This window comes from Schistocerca nitens, chromosome 1 (genome assembly GCF_023898315.1).
Source record: "Schistocerca nitens isolate TAMUIC-IGC-003100 chromosome 1, iqSchNite1.1, whole genome shotgun sequence".
NCBI lineage: Eukaryota > Metazoa > Arthropoda > Insecta > Orthoptera > Acrididae > Schistocerca > Schistocerca nitens.
Genome location: NC_064614.1, coordinates 1,153,464,770 through 1,153,484,617, shown reverse-complemented (window position 1 = coordinate 1,153,484,617; position 19,848 = coordinate 1,153,464,770). Strand labels below are relative to the sequence as shown.

The 19,848-nt window shown below is 45.1% G+C and overlaps 1 protein-coding gene across 1 annotated transcript in view; it reads left to right on the top strand.

The window, feature by feature from the left end:
- LOC126232768 (probable glutamate receptor) overlaps positions 1-19,848 on the top strand; it is a 128,834-nt gene that overhangs the window by 5,116 nt on the left and 103,870 nt on the right. Inside the window, exon 2 of the mRNA XM_049942819.1 lies at positions 8,754-8,869. Within this exon, the coding sequence (XP_049798776.1) occupies positions 8,754-8,869 (116 nt within the window). The remainder of the gene's footprint in view (positions 1-8,753; positions 8,870-19,848) is intronic.

The window sequence follows — 19,848 nt, the reverse complement described above, 5'->3', positions numbered from 1 at the left end:
TAGTTTGAAACAAAATTTGATGTTAACACGCTGTTCTTTCTGTACACTCAACATTTTCCGACGCACAGACAAAACGTCAACTACTTAAAACAGACGCCACGGGCAGACTGAGTGCAGGAGGCAGATGAAACTCGAGCAGTAGGCGGAGCGAGAGTCACGTGACAGGCCACGCGACTTTCAGCCTTATTGTATTCGTTTTATTGTTTCACCAGTACTAGTCCGGTTTTTTTCTAGCGACACCTCGTATAGTAACATACACATGTGGGGAATCGGCAGAAATACCTAAAAGTGTCCGCCGGCTTAGCTGGGTGGTAACGTGCACGCCTCCCATGCAAGTGGGCCCGGGTTCGATTCCCGACCGGGCTGGAGATTTTCTCCACTGGGGGCTGGGTGTTGTGTTGTACTCATCATCATTTCATCCTCATCACCGACGCGCAAGTCGCCCAATGTGGCGTCGACTGAAGTATTCGTATATGTTTCAATACGTTTGTGTGTGGGTGCGTTGGCTTGAAGACATGGCGCGAGCGCTCTAGCCAATAACAGCGCTTGTGAATGGGGAATTCGGAAGAGTGTGGCGTGAGGGACAGTACGGCACAGGACACGGGAAGTGCTGAACGCGATGGCGCGACGGACAGACAGTGGCGGGAAAGACTTGGAGTGGATCAGTTTGCGCTTGATCGCGAGAGATACAAATATTTCGTAGTGCCGACTTGTGTATTTGTGAGATTTCCGTGGCTTCTGCAGTGAACACGTAGTACGCATTTGGAAGTGAATATCTTGCGAGCTATGTTGTTGTTCGTAACTTATTACATACAGTACGAATCTATCGTTTCCCTGTTATTCAACTTGTATTTTATTTAATTGCTGGACCATCGACACCAATAAGTGTTTTGCCGAAATATACCGCATTTTTAAAAGCACTTCTATTATCGTACTCATCATTTAAAGTCGTTAAGATAGTACCTGCAGATTTTATTTAATTGCAGCTTTTCGTTTATAAATTTATATGTTACATTCATAATTCGCAATTGCGGAGTGACAGAAACGTTCGACCAATCGACTCATGTGCGTATTCTTATCATATACTGTAGACTCAGCAGTATTGGGCTTGTAATGCGGCAACTACGTATCCCAGCCCCTAGACAACGAAACCAGCCAAAACTTTCAATATTGCAACTCTGAATCGGAGGGTACGTAGTTGAGGGCCACCTCATTTCATTCATTTTCTATTTGAAAGCCTGCAAGCTGTATCTACCACATCCTGATTTTACTCCATGACTTGCTGTAGGCCATGGACGATGACGTAGCTCTCCTTCAGGAGGTGCATGTTGCAACTTTCTGTGCTCCTCATGGTTTCACGACACGTGTGTCTCATGCTTCCCCTACAAGTAGTGAGGTGGCGATCCTCTTACGTGGCGGTATCCTCTCTGATGCAGTTGACTATATCCCTGATGCCAGAGGTATGGTTCTCACTTTTAATAGCATCCGGGGTTTAGCAATTTCAGGAGCCATTCTTTCAGCTGACTCGATCGTGTTTACATTTCCCGCGATATTGTCTGTGGGCTTCAGGCTACTGACGTCTGGCCCATTGCGATCTCTGACCATGACGCATATATCTGCACCATCAATCTCTGCCGCCAAAGGGTGTAGCACGGCCGTGGACCACGGAGACAGGACACGATCCACCTTACTTCACTCAACTGCCGGCAACTCATGGAGACCACGTGAGCAACTAGTCGTCGACGTCATGATGCCTGTCAGACCGCGCTGTCGTATTGGGTGCTCTGTGCACAGCCTGCTTTCCGCATTGTGTTCGTTGGTTACGGAAGAGAGGTTGCGGCGTGGCGGCGACGAACTCAGGAATTCTATTTCACCTTTCTCCGAGAATTTACTATGATGTCGTATTCGCCAGAGCGCCAGGTGATAGAGAATCGTGCCAAGTCACAGCCCACGTCCCTCTCTTGCCGCCACCTTGATCTATAGTCAGGTCGCGCGCATACGATGGGTTAGTGCAAGAGCGTCCATCTATGTATTGTGTCATAGCGGAGCGACGCCACCGTCGGAGGAATTTGATTAATGTTCTTACGATTGATGATGGGCTACGTTTTGATACCCAACGGGATATTGGTTCTCTCCTCCATGCACATTATGTTACGCTGTACTCTGAACAACGTCATCGCCCTGCCAACATTAAGGCGGTCTCCAGACTCTCATTTGGCTCGGTTCCCGTAGATACGACGATGCATCTGATTGCTAACGTCACCGAGGACGATGTCGCTATGCAGGAGGGTTCTACGAAAAGGTCGCCTGGCACTGACGGCTTCCCACTGGAGATTTATCGGATATTTCGTCTCCATCTGGCACCAGTGTGGACGGAAATTTGTCAGAACCTTATGTCACCTTTTGTGCCGATTCCAGACGGTTTCCTAGATGGTTTCCTCATTCCCAGCCACGAGCCTAGGGGTACCTCACGGATATGCGATTATCCCCTCTTGACATTACTCAACAATGATACAAAGACCTTTACCCGGCTGTTGGCTGCGCTGCTTAAATAAACAGCTTAGTACCTGGTTTCTCCCGATCAAACTTCATTGGGAACTGCCAATAACATCAGCACTCCCCTTTGTCGGCATCTGCACTTAATCGCTCTTGCTCACATTCGTGGTATGCCTGGAATTTTGGCAGCTCTTGAATTAAGACACGCGTTCGTTCGAGTTGATCACGATTTCCTGGAAAGTGTACTCCGCAATATGGGCTATCCTGATACTACCGTCGACGTCGTAATCCGTCTCCTCCGTGGAGCTACGTCTCGTGTAATCTACAATGGCCGTCTTACTCCTCCCATACCGACCCGTCAATCAGTGCATTAAGGTTGCCCGCTCTCTGCACTGTTGTATTCATTCGTCATGGAACCGTTGCTGTGCAGCCTCCGTTAACGCCCCTCTGGGATGTCTCTCGTTCTCGGTGCCCATGTATTCAGCTGCACTGCTTATGCAGACGATCTCGTCATCGTTCTTCATAGCGGTGCTGAGGGCAGGGAGTCACTGGCATGGGTTGCCAGCTACGGCGAAGCTTCTAGTAGCTGTCATAGCGTCCGAAAATCGAACGCCATGGCTGTAGGCGGGGGCTTCCTGCGAACAGTGTTCCTCCTTTCCGTGTAGAAGATACTCTCCCAAGCTTAGGACTCGATTTCGCAAGTGATCTGCGGCGGAAAATTGCCCTCAACTGAAGGCATCTACTTTCGCAAGTGATCTGCGGCGGACAATTGCCCTCAACTGAAGACATCTACTTTCCCAACTACGAGCTGGACTCTTAGATCACCGTTTACGAGCACTCGATCTTCTGCAACGCACAAAATACGTAAATCTATATTTGGCCTCACGTATCCCCCACGTGGCACAGACACTTTATATTCCGCCATCCATTGCCCGCCGCATGCTAGCGGCATTGGGTTTGTTTGTCTGCCAAGGCTTGCTGTTCAAGATAAGGAACGAGACCCTCACCCTCCCGCAGTGCAGGGGCAGTTTAGGTCTGTGTCATGTGCCTGACAGAGCACATGACGTTGTGACACCATAGTCCTACGTGCTTTATCAGCCTATTGCTGGAGGCCCTTGCACCACACTCTCTCTCAGCACCTCTCTCGCCGCCCTTCTTTTACTCCCATCAGTAGCCGAGCGGTTAAAGGCGCTACAGTCTGCAACCGCACGACCGCTACGGTCGCAGGTTCGAATCCTGCCTCGGGCATTGATGTGTGTGATGTCCTTAGGTTAGTTAGGTTTAAGTAGTTCTAAGTTCTAGGGGACTTATGACCACAGCAGTTGAGTCCCATAGTACTCAGAGCCATTTGAACCATACTCCCATCAGTTCTTCCCTGAGCTGAGCTACGTCCGTACTGTGATACTGCTGGCGCAATTGACTTCCACGAAGTTCACCGAGTGTGGTTGAGGGGAAGCTTCCCCACGTCGACTGGCGTGCCGTTTGGCGATCGGTGTGCGCTCCTTATCTTGACACTGAAGTCCAGTCTGCATGGTACCTTACTGTCAATGGGAAGCAAGTACGCCGGTCTCGCCTTCACAGGATTCACCTCGCAGGCACCCTGTTGTGTGTCTCTGTGATGTTATGGAGTGAACATCGGCGAGAGGTGTCCGGCTCTTGGTCCGTTAGATGTTGCCCTAATTACCCATACGACTCCTCATCAGATACCTACTCAACTGCTTCTCTTACCGGAAGCGGGATACTTCCCGCAACCAAAGACGAACTCTGTGAGATTTGTTGATGGCGCGAAATGTATCCTTGACTTTTGGTAGTTCCTTAATGAACGCCATTGTGCAGTTATCCGCAATCCAAAATACAGACAATTTTTCTCAAGTTTCCTTTGATGTCTTCCTTAACCCACCACAGACCTGAGGTGTTCCGGTCATGAAGAGTTGATCTCTGCCTCATCCACACTTACAGCCGTTGTATTCGCTGGTCACCGGAATGTTCTACTCGGAAGAACTCTACGTTGATAGTCTCCATTAGTCTGACGTCTTACTGAGCCTTCCTCCTCCCATGACGCCGGTTTCCTGATATTCTCGGTGGTATTAACGACAAAAATAATAAATAAATAAATAAATAAAAATAAAAAAACGAAAAGGAGAATAAATAAACGATGTTCATTGTACCTCTGCTCCACGTTCCCTACGCTTTCCTTGGTTCCTGGAGGATGGGAGCGGGGCATGGTGGCCAAGCCTTGGGTTGCGACCCTTGCCCACTTCGCTCCCATCCCTCCATTTGGACGCCGTGAAGGTTCTAAAAAAAGGGGAGGCGTAGCCACTTTGGTTGGTTATTAAATCATCCTCGGCCCCAGATTCGAAACACTGATTAATAATCAGTAGGGAGTGTGTTACTGGGAACAGTTCAGTGATAGGGTTGTTCTCATCAGAATCGACAGCAAACCAACACCAACAACGATAGATGAGGTATACATGTTGACGTCGCACGCTGAAGATGAACACATAGAGAAAGTATAGGAGGATATTGGAAGGGTAACAATACATAAAGGAAGATGAAAATCTAATAGTCATGGGGGACTGGAATGCAGTTGTAGGGAGAGGAGTAGAAGAAAATGTTACAGGAGACTTGGGACAACGAATGAGAGAGGAGAAAGACTAATTGCGTTCTATAATAAATTTCATCCTGTAATACCTAATTCTCTGTTCAAGAACCACAAGAGGCGGAAATATACGTGGAGAAGGCCGGCTGATATGGGAAGATTTCAGTTAGGTTACATCATGGTCAGACGATATTCCCAAATCATATACTGGATTGTACGACATATCCGGGAGCAGATATAGTTTCAGATCACGATTTGGTAGTGATGAAGAGTAGGATGAAGTTTAAGAGATTAGTCAGTAAGAATCAATATGCAAGGAAGTGGGATACGGAAGTATTAGGGAATGACGAGGTACACTGGAAGTTCTCTAAGGCTGTAGATACTGCAATAACGAATAGCCCTGAAGGCAGTACAGTTGGAGAGGAATGGACATCTCTAAAAAGGGCAATCGCTGAAGTTGGAAAGGAAAACATAGGTACAAACAAGTTAGCTGCGAAGAAGCCATGGCAACAGAAGAAATACTTCAGCTGATCGATGAAAGAAGAAAGTACAAGAATGTTTATGGAAATTCAATACAGAAATACAAGTCGCTGAGAAATGAAATAAATGGGAAGTGCATGGATGCTAACACGAAATGGCTTCATGAAAAATATCAAGAAATTCAAAAAGAATTGAAACTTCCTGGCAGATTAAAACTGTGTGCCCGACCGAGACTCGAATTCGGGACCTTTGCCTTTCGCGGGCAAGTGCTCTACCAACTGAGCTACCGAAGCACGACTCACGCCCGGTACTCACAGCTTTACTTCTGCCAGTATCTCGTCTCCTACCTTCCAAACTTTACAGAAGCTCTCCTGCGAAACTTGCAGAACTAGCACTCCTGAAAGAAAGGGATATAGCGGAGACATGGCTTAGCCACAGCCTGGGGGATGTTTCCAGAATGAGATTTTCACTCTGCAGCGGAGTGTGCGCTGATATGAAACTTCCTGGCAGATTAAAACTGTGTGCCCGACCGAGACTCGAACTCGGGACCTTTGCCTTTCGCGGGCAAGTGCTCTACCAACTGAGCTACCGAAGCACGACTCACGCCCGGTACTCACAGCTTTACTTCTGCCAGTATCTCGTCTCCTACCTTCCAAACTTTACAGAAGCTCTCCTGCGAAACTTGCAGAACTAGCACTCCTGAAAGAAAGGATATAGCGGAGACATGGCTTAGCCATGTCTCCGCTATATGGCTTAGCCATGTCTCCGCTATATCCTTTCTTTCAGGAGTGCTAGTTCTGCAAGTTTCGCAGGAGAGCTTCTGTAAAGTTTGGAAGGTAGGAGACGAGATACTGGCAGAAGTAAAGCTGTGAGTACCGGGCGTGAGTCGTGCTTCGGTAGCTCAGTTGGTAGAGCACTTGCCCGCGAAAGGCAAAGGTCCCGAGTTCGAGTCTCGGTCGGGCACACAGTTTTAATCTGCCAGGAAGTTTCATATCAGCGCACACTCCGCTGCAGAGTGAAAATCTCATTCTCAAAAAGAATTGATTGTCGGAAGGACTGACTCAGCATATAGAAAATTAACACAGCCTTCAGTGAAATTAAAAGCAAGGGTGGTAACATTAAGAGTGCAACGGTAATTCCACTGTTAAATGCAGAGGAGAGAGCAGATGGATGGAAAGAGTACACTGAAGGCCTCTATGAGGGGAAGGTTTGTCTGATGTGATAGAAGACGAAACAGAAGTGCATTTAGAAGAGATAGGGGATCGATCCAGTATTAGAATCAGAATTTAAAAGAGCTTTGCAGGGCTTAATATCAAATAAGGCAGAAAGGGTAGATAACATTTCATCCGAATTTCTAAAATCATTTGGGGAAATGGCAACAAAACGACTATTCACGCTGGTGTGTCGAATGTATGAGTCTGCCGACATACATCTGACTTTCGGAAAAATATCATCCACACAATTCCGAAGACTACAAGAGCCGATAAGTGCGAGAACTATCGCACAATCAGCTTAACAGATCATCCCTAAAGGGGGCTCGCCGCTTTCTGGCAGATTCGTTCTTGGCTAACACCGGGCCCCAGCCTTTGCAGCATCTTTTCCCTTCCATGCTGCATGTCTGTCCTCTTGCTGTTCTTTTTCCCCCTCCCTTGGCGAACATGTCTGGACGGTTTTCTACGTAGTGCCGTCTACTTCCTGACAGCTCCTGCAACACAAGACTCGTGGAGAACTTCAAGAAGCGACTGTCAGCCGTGAATATCTAGGGGCCGGCGGCCACCTTACCGTGCCGTTACCACATCTAGCCTGTTGGAGGCTCATAACGTACTAATTTATGTAAGTTAACAATTAATAATAAGATAGGTACATAGGTGGCCCGAGGTACTGCCCTACAATCTCAGTATAGGGCCTTCAGCAGTAAAATTTGCTGACCACCTAAATGGCCCCAGAATCTAGTTTAAAAATGATGATGACTCAGCAGTCCTAACCTAATATCTCCTACAACTGTCGGTCTACACCGCACGCATGACTGCTTCCTAACAACGTTGCGTGTCTGTCACAGTTGAGCAACTGTTATAACTTTTCTTTTAGTTTTGTTAGGGACTGAAAACCCATTAAATCAACGTCGCACATGAAATCTTCTTTATTTGGATTGATTGGCTAACAATCAAGCCATCGTCAGATCCTGAAACGTTCTTGATTAAGGTTAGTACCATTACTGATTTTCATATCGTTATAATCTTTCTTAAAATGACGCAGGGCGGGGTAGCCGCGCGGTCTATGGCGTCTTGTCACGGTCCGTGCGGCTGCCCCCGTCGGAGGTTCGAGTCCTCCCTCGGGCATGGCTGCGTGTGTTGTCCATAGCGTAAGTTAGTTTAAGTTAGATTAAGTAGTGTGTAAGATTAGGGACCGATGACCTCAGCACGGACCAAAGTGGACCTCGCCACAAATGTCCAAAATTTCCTTAAAATGACAGCATCCATACACAACACAATTAAAAACAGCTTTTTATCGTTCGTGGCCCATTTCATTGAAGCATGGTCATAAAACAATGTCGTTATGTCGTTACAAGTCAGTAACTGACGCAATCAGTATTTACATACTTTCGTAACAGAGGTCATCATATATAAGTTCCTGTATATAATGATCTCTGTTACGAAATTATGTAAATACTGCTTGTGTCATTTACTGAATAGTGACGACATAACGCCATTGTTTTATGACCATCATTCAATTACACTGGTCACGGACGATGAAAAGCTGTTTTTAATTATGTCGTGTATATCTATTGTCACTTTAAGAAAGACTTTAACGATATGTGAAGCCATAATGGCACCAACACTAATCAAGAATGTTTTATGATCTGAAGATGGTTAGATTGTTAGCCTAAAATATTAAGCAATCCAAATAAAGATTTCGTGTGCAATCTTGATTTCATGGGTTTTCAGTCCCTAACACAAATTTTAAAAAAAGCAAAGAACTTGACCAGTTGCTTCCTCTCACCAACAAGCCGCTCAGTGGCTTCTTGGACCAAGGAAATATGCTTGTCGGTAATGGGAAACAAACCCAGTCCGCCGTGTAATGTTACATGCTTTCATGGTGTTCACACATTTATCAATTCATGGTCCAAAAGCAACATTCTCTCGAGTTTTTGTTGCGTTTCAGGACTTGCCTTTTACAGGTCACCAACCCAGAGACGCTAAATCACCTGAATGATCTTCACAACAGGCACATCGATACAGTCACTAAGCTCAACTACCTTCTCCTCCTGCACGCAACCGACGTTTTGAATGCTAGGTGAGTATTATGCACGAACTCTTTATCGTGGAAAACGAACGTATGTTCATAAGTTATAACCTTCAACTTTCGGTTTGCACTGAACACACAATAAAATTCTTCTACTTAATCAAATTAAATATCTTTTGAGGCATTTTTCCATCAGACAAAGTTAAATTCATACATCCACGCATATTATTAAAGTGAGTGTGTGTGTGTGTGTGTGTGTGTGTGTGTGTGTGTGTGTGTGTGTTTTTATGTTCCATACCTCCTCGTAACCTCCTCAAACCCAAGCACATGTTAAAAATTAAAAGTGCGCTACTGTTTTGTTAATAGCTTTGCGTTAATGCTAGTTGACAATGAATGACATCAAAATTTCTTTTTGAAACCACCGAAATTTTTATGGATCGTATCATATATGATACCACAGGACGTAATCAGGATGACTATACATACAACTCTGCGTCTTCATGTTGCTTTGCTACAAAAAAAAAAGCATATTCATACATACATTCCTCATATTTGTTGTAGATTTCAAGATTGGTCAAAGTACACCCTTGGTATCAAAACTTTCAACAACTGTAAGTAAACATACAAAAATACGTAAGCAAAATTACCGTAGCAAAATTTTTCAACGCATTTTTGTTTTTCGTAGTATTATCACATGGATCTGTATTAAATTAATATTATTTGTGCTAATTTAATTGTAGTTTTTGTGGTATATGTAACGCAATTCCTGTCAAAATACTTCGTTCTCCTCACACCGTACGAAGCTAAGGCCTCTGCAGCCTTCTGCGTGGCATTTTGACCTGTTCTTCTCAAAATGGCAGTGAAGCCTGGCAGTCAGACTAAAAAGAAAATAGCCTCACTTCCACTGAGGTAAAAATTTAGCATTGGGTCCTGAAGTATATATGATACCCAAAAGTTTAATGCTTATAAATCCATTATAACATTAATTTACAGTTAGCTAGTAACTGAGGAATGTCCGTATAGCTTTAATAAATTATTAAAGCATGTGAAAACATTTGTAATTGGAAAAAGACATGTCTTTACCTTTTTTCGCCGAGACAAGCTGTGCAGTTGCAGAAGCCAAATTTTGCAAAAAGTGCTGCTACTTGCTATGTTGTGGCGCTCGACGGAAGGATTTACAAGTGGGCTGCGGGAAGTGCAGTGTGTATCATACATGATACCACAGGCTAGAAAAGGTTCACCTGCATACCCAGCCGGGAAAAAAACTGAAATCTGTAGAGGCTAAACCACTGAACCGATTTCAACCGCACTTGGTACACACACGGTTTAGGAGAGGAGGGAGGGGGTAAGAATCACCTACCTAGCACAGTTCAGGAGATATGACGTCATAAACACTAAGATGTATGAAAACTGCCGCATCGTGCATGAAATTTTAATACACGTACGCGTTACTATTGAGAAACTCCCACAGTCGATTCAGTATAAGGCAATCCCTGTCAGCTGGCAGCGCTTTTGACACCTTTCAACTGCAAAGCGCTGTGTGCTGTAGGCGAAAACAGTAGCCACTTACAGAGCTATGAAGAGGCAGTGCTTTAGAGAGGTTTACAAAATAATATTGTAGACACGCGAAGCATCTGCTTGCAACATTATTTTCCAGATCATGTTTCTTAATTTGAATACTGTATTTATACATTTGTACATTATGCATATTTCTTTGTACGAATGTTTCTTGATTTCAATGGTGTCTTTACGAATACATGGAAATGAAATGTTTTCGATATTACACAACATAAACAGTTTATTTATTGTTTTCGTTTTTAATAGAAATTCGGGAAATAACACCCTGACTTTGCCAGGTTCGTCAGCTAGTTCACAGTAGTTTATGGAACAATGCTCGTTTTATAAATTCATACCTTTACTGCTGGTTTCCATATTTTGTGACTGTCATAATTAATTAAAGATGTAACAGACTACACGTAATAAAAATGAAATAACTAAAATGCGAAGGGTGTCTAAAATACCTTCTAGTGTAACCAGCAGAAGTCTTTCATCTACCCTTTGAAAAAACTAGTAATAAATATAGAATAAACCACTTGTGCATTCCACTTCTTAGAATTTCTCGAACCTTTTACAGCCGCCCAGTTCAGCGGACTAAAACACTGAACTACCTAAGACCAACACTAGATTCCTCTGCTTCTCCCAAGTTTTAGGACTGCTTCCAAATCCTTGAACGACGTGCATTCTGCTATACATTCCACAACCGATTACTTTCTCCCACCTGTATCCTGTATAGAAGCAAGTCACCTCACCTCTTCAAACACCTAGAACACCCGGCCTAAGTCTCCCGCAACCTGGAGTCCCAACATTTGAATTGCATTCCCCATCCTTCACAAACTTGCCACCTTTTGTCACCACCAAATATTTCACATGCTTTCCTTCCTCTTCCAGGCACTGAAATAAATCCTAAGATCTGTCCTCCCTATCAACTGAGCCTCATACCACCTGTTCCATCGCAAATGGAAACTCCATTGCATCCCGTTCCAGCCTACTTTAAATCCACCCGTCTAATTGCTACATCTCAATTATCATCCCACAACCGTTTTAATGTAACATTTTTTGGCATACTTCCCTCTTCCTCTTCACTTACTAGGAGGATCTACTGTCACCATCCTCACAGAGCAGAACAAATACATCATTATCATCACGTCATTTATATTACCATTGCTTTATTCTACTAATTATTTTTTACCACTTTTACTCTTGTAAACCAAGGCTAAATAACAGCAACCTGGTTGCTCACAGTTCGCCCCCTGTAGCATTAGAGCAAAATAACAGAAGAAAGGATGACTTTTCATTTGTGTCAAGAATAATATTTCGTTATGTATTCTGTCTCGTTGCGGACATGGTGGCTCTATAGTACAGAACCAAGAATGATAAAATTCATTCTCATGTACATTTTCGTGTTAGACATATTGGTCTGTTCCTAAAAGAAGCAACTAGCTCTTATCACACCACTTTTCCTAACACATGGAGGCCCTTCTTACCCCACTGTTGCTCTCATGATCTAATTTGTATCCCGCTAAAAGTCTTAGAAGTCTCATCCCTGCCAATGCGCCACAACAGTTTGATTGTTAAAAACCTATACTTCCGATCCATACAGTAGTAGAGGTACTGGCATAGTACACGGCTGTTAAAAAAACAAAGAACAGATTTCAAACATTTGTTGCTTCCAAATTACAAAAGATAGAAACACACTCGAGAATTTCTCCAAGCACGTCCGACGTTACCTAAATGACGCTATCACAGGACGTTGGATTGGAAGAGGAGGAGCAAAAGATGAACTTCGTTTCCGTTGCCCTCCCAGGTCTCCAGACCTCACTTTTATCTGTGAGGTTATGTAGAAGACAGCATTTTTATTCCCCCTATGCCTGGCATTCTTGAAAAGTCTGTGACATCACACTGTTGAAGCTTTGAACTCGATAACGAGAGACCAGCTGTTTCGTGCGTGGCAGGAAACGAGCCACCGTTTTGATACTTGTGTAATACAAGGTGCTCAAACTGAATGCATACAAATTTGAATTTTTCTCTTTCCAGGAACGTTGGAAATGTCTTTCTATATTTTGTAGTTTGTAAGCAACAAATGTTTGAAATTTTTCCTTCTTTTTGAATAGCCCTGTAGTACAGAATTTAAGCACTGTTCCTTTCCTAATTTTGTTCAGGAGCTTCCTTTTAATCGTATCGAACATTTGTACGTACCTTCGTAGTTTCTTTTTAGGATTATTTTCATAAGCGTAAGAGATCAGCAGAAAAGTATTCCTACAGGAGCACTGTTGGAAAGTTCTGTTGACAACCATTCTATAGTTTGGAGCCCGTTATCAAGATCCACTCCTCCTACAGCAGAGGATGGTGTATTTGACACCTTTGTGCCTGACTGATACGGTTATGGTTTTTATTAAACGAGTCTGACTGAAAGGTGGGGAACCAGCTGCCTCGTTCTACCTTCCTTAGTAGTTTTAAAAAAATTTCCAAAAATTCTGGCATGCGATCCTGTTCGCGTTCTTTTTAACATACTACTCACCTCTCACTTCCACGAGTTCCCCTAACTGTAACTCGCTCACGACCATTAGTCCATTGCTGCAAGTCGCTCATATGCATCCATTTCACTTGCTCATCCTCACTCACTAATTGAGTCCAACTCACTGTCATCATCTCTCTGTGTCTCTCCTGCTGTCACCAGCAACTGTCTCACAGCCACTGTCTCATTCGTTCTGTCTTCTCTCACTGTCAGTGTCTCCCTCTCCAACGCTGAAATCGTCGAGTCAGTCTGTTTGACACGCTGACCTCCAAAACTGATAGAGGAAATTTCGTGGAGCTTCCACAGGTGCCGTGAGCATAGCTTGGGGCAACATGTAGGCTTTATTTCATCAAAATCGGAACACGGAAAAGAAGATATCGTAATTTAAAGTTTTATCTGAAATAGTCTGCTCAGCTTGGTAATGCGGATATTTACCTCAGTGATACGATCGTCACGGCGTAGTGTACCGAAGAACAAATACATGACACTGGTAATTTTTTTTAACTCAATGATAAATGTATTGAAATAACACAAATTTACGTATTTACTCTGAAAAAGCTATTTTGTCTTTGGGGTTTAAACTTTTTCATGGTTTTGAAACTGATTTTATTGTTGATAAGTTCTACTTAATGCGATTCAGCGCAATGAATACAATTTACAATCCTCAACATGTTTAATCCATACTTCCATGAAAATGTTACCTAATGTGAAAGAAACCCTGTATATTACTTTTCATGACTAATACGCTGAACCGATTTCTATTAAATTTGGTGTGGACGTAGCTTGAACCATGAGGAAGAGTACAGGCTACTTTAGAAGGTAGCAACCACATCGTCCCTTAATAGGATGAAGTAGGGAATAAAACACCTTTTTTTTACATCAGTCAACATAAACACTGTTAAAAATTATCACTATCATCTGGCAGTGTGAGAAGGAGAGCGATCTCTATATCAGTGTAAAAAAGCTTCCGAAATAGAAGTTTCACTGCCGAGATCGCAGTTGATATATATCCTGATTACTAGTTATAGCAAAGTTACATTGCCATCTTCAGATCATTAACACGTGAACTACACTCCTGGAAATGGAAAAAAGAACACATTGACACCGGTGTGTCAGACCCACTATACTTGCTCCGGACACTGCGAGAGGGCTTTACAAGCAATGATCACACGCACGGCACAGCGGACACACCAGGAACCGCGGTGTTGGCCGTCGAATGGCGCTAGCTGCGCAGCATTTGTGCACCGCCGCCGTCAGTGTCAGCCAGTTTGCCGTGGCATACGGAGCTCCATCGCAGTCTTTAACACTGGTAGCATGCCGCGACAGCGTGGACGTGAACCGTATGTGCAGCTGACGGACTTTGAGCGAGGGCGTAGAGTGGGCATGCGGGAGGCCGGGTGGACGTACCGCCGAATTGCTCAACACGTGGGGCGTGAGGTCTCCACAGTACATCGATGTTGTCGCCAGTGGTCGGCGGAAGGTGCACGTGCCCGTCGACCTGGGACCGGACCGCAGCGACGCACGGATGCACGCCAAGACCGTAGGATCCTACGCAGTGCCGTAGGGGACCGCACCGCCACTTCCCAGCAAATTAGGGACACTGTTGCTCCTGGGGTATCGGCGAGGACCATTCGCAACCGTCTCCATGAAGCTGGGCTACGGTCCCGCACACCGTTAGGCCGTCTTCCGCTCACGCCCCAACATCGTGCAGCCCGCCTCCAGTGGTGTCGCGACAGGCGTGAATGGAGGGACGAATGGAGACGTGTCGTCTTCAGCGATGAGAGTCGCTTCTGCCTTGGTGCCAATGATGGTCGTATGCGTGTTTGGCGCCGTGCAGGTGAGCGCCACAATCAGGACTGCATACGACCGAGGCACACAGGGCCAACACCCGGCATCATGGTGTGGGGAGCGATCTCCTACACTGGCCGTACACCACTGGTGATCGTCGAGGGGACACTGAATAGTGCACGGTACATCCAAACCGTCATCGAACCCATCGTTCTACCATTCCTAGACCGGCAAGGGAACTTGCTGTTCCAACAGGACAATGCACGTCCGCATGTATCCCGTGCCACCCAACGTGCTCTAGAAGGTGTAAGTCAACTACCCTGGCCAGCAAGATCTCCGGATCTGTCCCCCATTGAGCATGTTTGGGACTGGATGAAGCGTCGTCTCACGCGGTCTGCACGTCCAGCACGAACGCTGGTCCAACTGAGGCGCCAGGTGGAAATGGCATGGCAAGCCGTTCCACAGGACTACATCCAGCATCTCTACGATCGTCTCCATGGGAGAATAGCAGCCTGCATTGCTGCGAAAGGTGGATATACACTGTACTAGTGCCGACATTGTGCATGCTCTGTTGCCTGTGTCTATGTGCCTGTGGTTCTGTCAGTGTGATCATGTGATGTATCTGACCCCAGGAATGTGTCAATAAAGTTTCCCCTTCCTGGGACAATGAATTCACGGTGTTCTTATTTCAATTTCCAGGAGTGTATAAAGCTCCTACGTGTGGCACACTGCCATCCAGCCATTGAAAACATAGAGGTAAACTCACATAAAAGACACTCCCGTGCAACACTAAGTACACTAAAATAAAAGCCGTAACTGAATCAGCAAGGCACAAAGATGTCACATACATCAAACAGAGCACATCTATTGCTGTCACAAATGTATGTGTTGATAATCAGTTCCGTACTGCTGGAAAGTTCTGTTGACAACTTTTCTACAGTATGGAGCCCGTTATCAAGATCCACACCTTTGACAGCAGATGATGATGTATTTGACACCTTTGTGCCTGACTGATACGGTTATGGTTTTTATACTTAGTGTTGCATGGGACAGTTTTTTGTCTGTCAGTTTACCTCCATGTTTTAAATGGCCAGAAGCCAATGTGCCACACGTAGAAGCTGTATAATTCACGTATTTAATGATATGAAGACAGTAATATACACTATGTGATCAAAAGTATTCCGGCACCTGGCTGAAAATGACTCACATGTTCGTGGCGCCCTCCATCGATAACGCTGGAATTTAGTATGGTGTTGGCTTTATGATAGCTTCCACTCTCGCAGACATACGTTCTGTCAGATGCTGGAAGGTTTCTTGGGGAATATCAGCCCATTATTCACGGAGTGTTGCACTGAGGAGACGTATCGATGTCGGTCGGTGAGGCCTGGCCCGATGTCGGCGTTCCAAAACATCCCAAAGTTGTTTTATAGGATTCAGAGGATTCTGTGCTGTCCATTACAGGGGTGTTATTGTCGTGTAACCACTCCAACTCAGGCCGTGCATTATGACTAGGTGCCCGATCGTGTTGAAAGATGTAATTGCCATCCACGAATTGCTCTTCAACTGTGGGAAGCAAGAAGATGCTTAAAACATCAATGTAGGTATGTGCTGTGAAAGTGTCACGCAAAACAGCAAGGGGTGCAAGCCCCTTCGATGAAAAACACTACCACACCAGAACACCACCGCCTCCGAATTTTACTATTAGCACTACACACACACAGGCAGATGACGATCACCGGGCATTCGCCATACGCACACCCTGCCATCGGATCGCCACATTGTGTACCGTGATTCGTCACTCCACACAACGTTTTTCCACTGTTCAATCGTCCAATGTTTACGCTGCTTACACCAAGCGAGGCGTCGTTTGGCATTTACCGGCGTGATGTGTGGCTTATGAGCAGCCGCTCGACCATGAAATCCAAGTTTTCTCACCTCCGGCCTAGCTTTCTTTGTACTTGTAGTGGATCCTGATGCAGTTTTGAATTCCTGTGTGATGGTCTGGACAGATGTCTGCCTATTACACATTACGACCCTCTTCTATTGTCGGCAGTCTCTCTCAGTCTACAGATGAGGTCGACCTGTAGGCTTTTGTGCTGTACGTGTCCCTTCACGTTTCCACTTCGCTGTCCGCCCCCGTTAGCTGAGTGCTTCTTGAACTCAGTTATCTACGCCTCACCTTACCAAGACAGCTTTTACTCAAGACAAAGGCAGTATACAATGTCCTCCAATCAGGTCGTCCACCTACCCGATTGAACAAAAGTTCCCTTAGGTTGACTGGCGTCATGTATGGCGCGCGGTGTTTGTCTGTTACCTTGACACGAATGTTCACTCTGTCTGGTACCTATGGTAAGCAAATCAACCAATTTCGCCCTCACCGTATCCACCTCGCCCAATCACCTCTATGTTCCACGTGTGGAGTGCCAGACAATGACGAACATCGGTTTGTTTGCGGACCGGCGGCGGAGGTTTGGCGCTTGATTCGTCGTATTGTGGCTTTTCTAACGCGGGACATTCCGGATAGGATTACTCCCCTTTCATTATTATTTCCGGAACGTGACTATTTTCCTCGGACAAAGACCAATGCTGTGAATTGGATTCGCGGACATGCCATTCACTACCTATTTGGACAAACTGTAGACTCTGTACTCGATTTTTGGACATACCTAAATGACCGTCATTATGCCGTTGTCCGTCACCCAAAATACAGACAATTTTTCTCGAACTTCCTTGGGAGTGCTTTCCAAGACCCGCCTCGCAGCTGGAATGTGTTAAGCCAAGAGAGAAGAAGGTTTCCTGTTTGAATCAATGAACATTTCTGAACAATTGAACGGAACACATCAATTTCGAGAAGACGTGACTCAACGTATTACCAGCGGGGCACAGAAGGCCTCTTATCAATTACACAACAAAACTAAACAAAAAAAAACAATAAAAACAATAAAAATAAAAATAAAATTCAGAAAAAAAGTGGTCAGCGCGGCGGAATGCCACGTCAAGGGGCCCGGGTTCGATTCCCGGCTGAGACAACAGATTTTCTCGACTCAGGGACAGGATGTTGACTTCATCATCATTTCATCCCCATCTCCGACGCGCAAGTCGCCTAATGTGGCATCGAATTTATTAAGTACTTGCCCTCGGCGGCCGGTTTCCCCGAATGGGAGACTTGGGCCCACAATGCCGTATGCTCATTTCTAATTTTTTTTTCCACTTCACTATCACATTGAAAGCAGTGGACCTAGGGACGTTTCGGAGTGTGTAAATCTCGCGTACAGACGTATGAGACCTGTGACACCCAATCTCCTGACCACATTCGAAGTCCGTGAGTTCCGCGGAGCGCCCGATTTTGCTCTCTCACTATGTCTAATGACTACTGGGGTCGCTGATGTGGAGTACCTGGCAGTAAGTTGCAGCACAATGCACCTAATATGAAAAACGTATGTTTTTGGGGGTGTCCGGATACTTTTGATCGCACAGTGCAACTTTGCTGAAACTAGCAGTCAGGTTATCTACCAACTGCGATCTAGGCAACAAAACTTCTATTTTGGAAAGTTTTGTACATTAAAAAATTGTAAAATTTGTTGCGCAATGTTGTTGTTGTCGTTGTCTTCAGTCCTGAGACTGGTTTGATGCAGCTCTCCATGCTACTCTATCCTGTGCAAGCTTCTTCATCTCCCAGTACTTACTGCAACCTACACCCTTCTGAATCTGCTTAGTGTATTCATCTCTTGGTCTCCCTCTACGGTTTTTACTCTCCACGCTGCCCTCCAATGCTAAATTTGTGATCCCTTGATGCCTCAGAAGATGTCCTACCAACCGATCCCTTCTTCTTGTCAAGTTGTGCCACAAACTCCTCTTCTCCCCAATTCTATTCAATACCTCCTCATTGGTTATGTGATCTACCCATCTAATCTTCAGCATTCTTCTATAGCACCACATTTCGAAAGCTTCTATTCTCTTCTTGTCCAAACTATTTATCGTCCATGTTTCACTTCCATACATGGCTACACTCCATATAAATACTTTCAGAAACGACTTCCTGACACTTAAATCAGTACTCGATGTTAACAAATTTCTCTTCTTCAGAAACGCTTTCCTTGCCATTGCCAGTCTACATATTATATCCTCTCTACTTCGACCATCATCAGTTATTTTGCTCCCCAAATAGCAAAACTCCTTTACTACTTTAAGTGTCTCATTTCCTAATCTAATTCCTTCAGCATCACCCGACGTAATTCGACTACATTCCATTATCCTCGTTTTGCTTTTGTTGATGTTCATCTTATATCCTCCTTTCAATACACTGTCCATTCCGTTCAACTGCTCTTCCAAGTCCTTTGCTGTATCTGACAGAATTACAAGGTCATCGGCGAACCTCAACGTTTTTTTTTTTCTTCTCCATGGACTTTAATACCTACTCCGAATTTTTCTTTTGTTTCCTTTACTGCTTGCTCAATATACAGATTGAATAACATCGGGGAGAGGCTACAACCCTGTCTCACTCCCTTTCCAACCGCTGCCTCCCTTTCATGCCCCTCGACTCTTATAACTGCCATCTGGTTTCTGTACAAATTGTAAATAGCCTTTCGCTCCCTGTATTTTACCCCTGCCACCTTTAGAATTTGAAATTGTATACATTGTAAAATGTATAGTGATTTCAATAGCATGAAGCATAAATGCTCGCTACTACCCACATGCCTCTGCAAGCATCGCTCGGCTACGATGCTGCACACGTCGCTATATCATGCATTTGAGCAGGGGATAAAGGGGGGGGGGGGAAGTCATACATCACGAGATGCGCTTATATGAACTGGCAAACATGTAAGCGCAGCTGACGTTATTGCTTGCACAATATCTTGCTTACCATAACTAAAACTAACATTAAACTCCTCCCTAACAGGAATGAAGACCCAACGATACTGATCGGCCGCCGTGTCATCCTCAGCACACAGGCGTCACTGGATGCAGATATGGACGGGCGTGTGGTCAGCACACCGCTCTCCCGGCCGTATGTCAGTTTCCGAGACCGGAGCCGCTACTTCTCAATCAAGTAGCTCCTCAGTTTGCCTCACAAGGGCTGAGTTCAGCCCGCTTGCCAACAGCGCTCGACAGACCGGATGGTCACCCATCCAAGTGTTAGCCAGCCCGACAGCGCTTAACTTCGGTA